The 7,438-nt window shown below is 37.6% G+C and overlaps 1 protein-coding gene across 1 annotated transcript; it reads right to left on the bottom strand.

Annotated features, from left to right (window-relative positions):
• Positions 1-3,115: 3,115 nt before the first annotated feature.
• On the bottom strand, positions 3,116-6,846 carry LOC139150723 (uncharacterized). Its single transcript, XM_070723137.1, has 5 exons — positions 6,634-6,846; positions 6,270-6,362; positions 5,390-5,551; positions 4,668-4,757; positions 3,116-4,291 (listed from the first exon to the last, which is right to left on the bottom strand). Exons 1-5 carry the CDS (start codon positions 6,835-6,837, stop codon positions 4,166-4,168), a joined length of 675 nt encoding a protein of 224 aa, XP_070579238.1. The 5' UTR covers positions 6,838-6,846; the 3' UTR covers positions 3,116-4,165.
• Positions 6,847-7,438: the final 592 nt, after the last annotated feature.

A 7,438-nucleotide genomic window follows, 5' to 3' on the forward strand; every position in this document is an offset into this window, starting at 1 on the left:
ATTTTATGATGTACTGTTCGGACTAAATTAATGGTCAAATATTAACATACGGCATCAGTGCAGCAGAACAGAAAGGGAACGGAGACGTTCTTACTTTGACTTCAAGACGTACGTTACCGTAGACAAGTTGTACACGAAGGGTTAAAGTCCCAAATCATGTGCTGCTGTTGAAGCAGATAAGAAAGGTATGCGGATACATCAAGGATAATCAGCCACAGCTTTGCAATTAACGTCAGATCCCACTGGATATACCATATGAGGACACTATGCTGGAATTAATCAGTTACTGCATGGAAAAATAAACTGATTGAATGAGTCATTTGTTACCGTGGTTGCACCTCTTGCGTAACTAGCGCAATAAATTACTGCCATGCGTAAAGATAACGGAGGGACCTTTACAAACACTATATCCGCATGATACCGCGAAAACCCAGCCTTTACGCGCCAGTAGTTTTGAATCACTCCGTGATTACACTTCGTTGTGTCAGTTTAGCGGCAGGACTTTAGTTTTCAGCATCATCGGCCGTCGAACTTCTAATGTGTTTTCCACAACAGCTTTTTGGTTCTGTTCGGACAATGCCATTTCTTGTCCTACGTTGAAAGTAATCTAAAAATACCCGATATTCAACATATCAACACAGTCTGTGTGTACAACAGGTAAACACAGTCTGTCTGTGTGTACAAAAGGTAGAGTTAACTTTACAGAACCTCTGAGATACATAGCCCGGCCTAAGATTTAAGCCTACCTCGCCGATGTAGCAATATATGGATTGCCTTCCACAATAAATCCCAAGAACTCTTGCAGGAAAAGTAGAACGTTCCAATCCCTATCGAGCTTAATCCTGTCCAGTTTCTGACTATACTGAATTGCAAATTTTCGAAACTCTATTGCAAAAAATGGAAGTTGCTCGGCTTATGTTACAGAGTCAAACTATCACATCATATCATATCATATCATATCATATCATATCATATCATATCATATCATATCATATCATATCATATCATATCATATCGTATCATATCATACCATGCCATGTCATGTCATGTTATGTATGATATGATATGATTTGATATGATATGATATTACACCACAAATACATTCATTTGTTCTGTACACGAAATGCAAACAGAACTTTCACTTCCACTGATGCTGTGTACCTGTGTTGCCCTTACATGTAGAATAAATCTGAATCAAACGTTACACATTCTCATCACTTGTCATTCGTACTTGACGTCATATAGGTTTTCACTGATTGCATAAAGTCATACCATAAAATACAACATTGAAAATTACAGTGAGTAACAACACTTTCCACTTTGCTACATGTATTCTAATCCCTTGAACTAAAAAGACATACTTATGGCTACTTTTATTGAAATGTCGTAATCATTATAATGTAATTATACCTATTAATTTGATTTACATTACTTTTTTGTTTAATTAGCTGTCTATTACATCAGCTGCATCACTGTAGTGATCAGAGTTAGTGTTCATAATGGGTAATTGACAACAACAAGTTACCTGTTATATCAATGATAATGGCTGTGTTCACTCTAACAGCTAATAATTTCTACACGCCCCTGTTGTCAGGTGACAAACTGCATTTTTGCTTTGTACATCACGGACTTTTATATAAATTGTCCCCAGTTTCCAAAAACCCAAAGAAGGGGGTTCATCTGTTCTGAACAATAGTCTATCATATCAAACAGATCAAAGATGTACATATTTTCTGTGCAGCTTGATCTTTTAACAACAAAGATTATTAGTCCTTATGGAAGAAGGTAAGTTTCGTTTTGGTTATTTCGTGTACACTATATTTTTTGAAGTGTTTCGCCGTCAGAGTGAAAATGTTCCATTACTGCACATACGCATTAATATCCTATTATTTCTCCTTGGGATAATGATATTTGGTGACAATCATTAGCGTTCTGTACAATTATCATATATAGTACTGTCATGGTTTTACCTTTGTTGCGCAACCCCCTCACCTAAATCAATGAGAATCTCAAATTGACAAAGGATCTGAGAGCATTCGCAGATCAGTGTAGCATTGGGCCTTTGAATGCTAATTTGAATCAATTCCCATCTGCAGCTCACACTGCATAAATTATTGTTTATGAGAAAACTGTAATCTGTCGAAAAGCATTCTGTATGTTCAGATATCCTTGAATTTTCCTTTCACTGGCATTTTTCTGATCAAATTGTTTGGGGTGTGAGACATTGCCAGGCTGCTAATGAAATTTACAACAACAAACCGGGATGTAAACAACATCCTTGTTTTTCGCGCAGTGCTTGTATTGATATATTTCTACACGTTACGTTTATGCTTTACCAGACCGGTAATTTTGGGATAAGATCTGTCCTTGGCTGTGGGATCTGAGCTTAGAGGTTTAAATACGTCAAAGGGCAGGGTGTGTGGGTCTTGTTGTTGAGAACTAAACTTCAGTCAGGACTAGGACAAGTTTGTTATGTGTGCTATGATACTACTGTGCATTCCAACATACTTTAGGGAGAAAAAGAAGCTTAAAATATACTGTTCTAAATAAAAGCAAATTGACGTTTCCAACACTTACAACTTATGTTCGTTCAGCCCGATAGTTCAAGGTTGTAATAGTTGTAACATTCAGGTCATTTGAAAAATAAAGGTGATTTGTTTTTTCCGTGATCTATAAGCTGTAATTCGGAAACTTACAATTATTTCTTTCAGCAAAACGAAACATTCCAAACAACACAAAAAGTTCGTTCTCCGTCGACCGAATCCTACAAACACATCTTATGAATGATGTCATGCCTGTTTATTGATTTTGTGTCCTTTAAACCGACACAGTGCACATGTATTGTGAAATCGCCCTGATTTTGGCAAGATTCCATGGTGCTCGGATGAGCTTGCTGAATACCAGATTCTTACTATACTTAGCTGACACCGACCGAACTCAGAGCCGTACGTACATGGGAGTCGAGAAAATGACCGACTTACCCAGAGACATCATTTTAAGTGCCTCCATAGATAAGTGAGGTCAAAATTTGGTAAGATGATGACTTGTAGATATGGTAATGACGTGCCACCTTCTCATCAAACAATAAATCGAAACGGAGACAAATGTCACTCTATGAAGGTTTATTCTGTTTTATCTCTTCTTGGAAAACCCAGGTTGGGATTATAAAAGTGCTTCTTAAAAACAAGATAATTACAGAAAAGATATTCTCAACTGAATAGGTGAATAAAGGAAATTTCTAATGTAAAACAAACATGGAGGTTAACCTATTCTTTCTCCATTTAACTGGAAATAAATCACTTGTGTAATGTATTTCTAATAAATAAACTTTTAAAAATATATAGATTAGTAATAAATATGCCACAAGTCTTGATAATAATAATAATAATAATAATAATAATAATAATAATAATAATAATACATGTTAAATGTGCGAGTGATTGAAAGTGTTGCCAATGAAATGATTTGGCAAGAGTGACAGTGGACCTGCTGATATAAACGGTATCTTCTATCAAATTAAAGTTCTTTGCAAAGAAAAAGCCTAATGTAGGCTTATTGTAAATTGTAGACTAAAGAAATCTTGTCAAATTTTACAGTAAACGTGTTTTTCGCGAATTATTAAACCCCTTTCTTAAAACTATTAATGGACGTCTCAGTGAATTTATATTACATTTTACAGTTATTAAATTATTGTGACTTTTTCCTCTTGTGATTTAAATCCATCTTTAGCCTACATCCCACAATTTAAAGTGACAACGGAGTTACATCCGCAGTCGCAGAGTTTATCCATAGGATATCACGTTAATCGCTTAAATCAAGCAACTTAATAGTTTGACATGAAGTTTGCCAAAGTTTTGTCATCCTTTTTAGATTGTCATTGATGAAAACGAGAGAGAAAGTTTGTTTCTAATAGAAACAGGAAAATAAACTGAAATTCAACGACACTTTTTGTTCTTGATTTTCAATCGACTGTGATGACAAAACGAGGGCGCACTCCAACACAGTCAGGTTTCTTGAAAATGAAAAAAACACAATATTTTTTCGATATATTGTAAATGCCTGATAATAAATACTAGCACTACATAAATAAGTCACAAAGAAAAAATAACATTATATTTAAAACAAACAAATTTCCTACGCCAAGCTAGTCGAATTCAGAGTGTTTCTAACAGGTACCATTTGGCAGACGGAATCGCTGGAAGGATTGTTGCATTCTGCTACCGGAACTTTCCAGACTTTCCAGAACAGATGTGTAGAAGTCCACATCTCTTTCTTCGGCGATGGAATTATCCTGTGAGTGATAACATTGTAATACTTTTAGTATGTAAAAAATGAATTTTTGTCACCGTGTTGCCTGATACAGAGCAAAAGCGGCCATTGTCTCTTAGGTTCATCAATAGTTGTCGTGTTATAATTCTAATACTGAAACTTAGGCTAATGCCATGGAATAGCAATTGAATGATATTTTTTAATCTACTGAAATTTACTGAATTTGACCTTGCGTCCGATGTGAGCAGGTCCTGAAAAGCCATCAACATGATAAATTTGTTACTTGATAGCTTAACAGATGACAGTGAAGAGTCCAATGTTAATGTGGACAAAATTGTATTGCTAGACATGAATAGCATGGAAGATCATTGAAGCTCTCGATTAATATCATGACTTACCCAGACACAGGAACTCGGCGTCTCAACCATTTCATCAATTGTGCAACCATCATTGTCGGAGTAACTTTCACAGGCGGTCATAGGAGTAATCTAGATGATACGAAAAGTAAGACGTTTTATATGTTTGCGAAATGCTCATGCTCATACCACGATTTGGTAGCAGTGTGCACTCGGTCAACTTGTCGAGGGAAAGGTAAAACTGTCCACGGTCACTCCACAAAATTTTGACAGTGAACTGCCAATAGTGGTTTATGTCGTCCTGATTTTTTAATCCAACTTGTTTGACAATACATGTCAAATATTGGCGTGTTCGATGGCGAATGCAGTCTTCCAACTACACGATTCCCGCTTCACAGTACTCGTCTATACGATCACATTAGGAACCGAAAATACGGAACTTTATATGGGAAACCCTTAAAGAGAATTACTTTATAAACAACGTAATCAGGGTCAAACCGTTATAATGCGGTTTAGAGATACTGTAGATGGTAACCTGATAAATAAAATAGTTGGCTACGAAGGCGAGGTCACGCGTTGTCATGAGAAGCTGCCAGTGCAGTGTGTTAATTCATGCCCAACCTGAATGTACTTCTAGTTCTATTTTCTCATTTACATTTTACAAAAATCTCTCGTGCCAGTCAATCCACTACGAAAATCTTGCTCCTAGGCACAACAGTGTGACCTATCTATTGATATGTAGGTACGGTAAAATTCAGACTTACGTGTGTATCCAGCTGCTTCACGGTGTTGTTGACTAGCGTCTGCAACGTTATGAAATCAGATCTCATGCTATCAGCCCTCCCTTCTTCATCCTGAACGATCCTTGCAACCCATGGAAGCATATCAGCTTGCTCGCACTGGTGAACCCACACCTGGTCGACTTTCTGTAACGACAAAGCAGTTTGTTCAGTCAACAAATCGGCAAAGAAACACACGTCCTCAATTCCTGTTTCGCACTCATACTTGTTCTTTACACACGCTTCAACTACCGCAGCAGATGAACTCTGTATTGGCCTATAGGCGTAACAGCCTAAATTTCAATCGCAGAGTACCAAAGGTCACAATTACACTTCTGTATAATCTCCTGTCCAGTTCATTGATCCAGCGCCATCAAAACGCTACCTTGGTCATGCATGATTCATAAGGAGAACTTCTATGATTGAATGGGGGCTCTGTGTCGTAAGTTCCCTCCCAATGCTATTTATGTTCAATCGTATAAATGTCTGACTCAAAGGCATTCACCACATCTTGCCCCGAGTTCGTCAGCGGGTAGTTTGAATACGCCTTGGAATAACTTAGCTGAGTACGGTTAGCAGTAACATTTACTCTAGTGCGTGTTGATGTCAATCGTAGTGAATATGATATCAACTACAAATCCTTGGGTTTTCCCAACCTTGTCACAGGGTAAGTCAAATAAAGGATTCCGCTAGTGGCAAGTAATGTTTTAGAGTACTTTCGTCAAGTTTATGACCAATGACACAGATTTGATAGCTCGATTAGATGTTCATATTCTGCTAGTTTAGCATTTTTGTGGTGCTTTGCTTTTATTTCTGGTAATCCGTTAAAAGTGAAGACACTCGGCGATATCAGAATCATACTTACATTCATGGCATTGAAGCAGGTAGTGTCAGTGTCGTAGATCAGTAAGCCAGAAGCAGGTCTCTGCCAGATCGGTTTGGGTGAACGTCGTACTCTCTGTAAAGCACCAAACAGGCAAAATTAAACAAAATTATAATTGGTTGTTCTTTGTCGCTATTTGTATGGTCAAGCCAGATATTTGCATGGACCAACGGTAACCTGGTATACTTTATAACATTTTAAGTTAATTTTCGTTCTAAATTAAAACGCAATTTGTAGAAGCTTGGCTGGCGACGCGGCTGAGAATCCATAGTTACGGTACGGTACTTTGAATATTTACGTGAAGAATGTGTCGTATCTAGATTTGCACAAGTAAAATCGTACTCACATAGTCAGCAAGAAGTTTGTGAACGAAGTTATCCCAGTTGTGAACGTGGTCGTTCACAACGTATGAACAGAAATCTGTCTCTGCCTGGCATCGTGTTGATCTTCTATTTCTCATAATTTGACTCAGCGATTTAGCTTCACTTTGGGGTATTTGGCAGACCAAAATGGCCCCAACAATGGCAATGAAAAGTCTTTCGGTGTACATGTTCTTTTAGTTACTGCAAGAAATATTAACAAAAGTAAAATTAATAGGAGAGAGACAGACAGACAGGCAGGCAGACAGACAGACAGACAGACAGGCAGACAGACAGACAGACAGACAGACGGAGGGGGTAGGGAGGGGCGGCGAATCTTAGCGTTCCGTAATCATTCGATTTCTGTGAAGAAACGTTTTAAACGATTTATCCAATCCCGATAGTTACCTGTGTAAGTTTTTCGCTTGAATGAACTCTCTCCTCTCAGTTTACTTTATATTGTCGTGAAACACTTATTTTTGAAACAATTACGGATAAAAAAATTGATGGGGTTTTCCTTTTCCATGATGACTTAAAGATAGGAAAGAGAAATCTCAATGTTGGTAAAGTCAAGGAACGTATCTCGGACATTATTTTGACGTCACTGTCATAGAGCAAATTGAAATAGCATTCGTCATAATCTCAACTTGAGCCGACGAATTCCTAGAAAACAGGAAGCTGTTCTGAAGTTCATGATCATAACGTAATGATATGGTCCAATCTATGTTAAAGTCCCCTTCTGACGCTTCCCCAAGTACAGAGCAAGCCCTCACTTGGAAAGATAGCGTTAAG

This window comes from Ptychodera flava, chromosome 14 (genome assembly GCF_041260155.1).
Source record: "Ptychodera flava strain L36383 chromosome 14, AS_Pfla_20210202, whole genome shotgun sequence".
NCBI lineage: Eukaryota > Metazoa > Hemichordata > Enteropneusta > Ptychoderidae > Ptychodera > Ptychodera flava.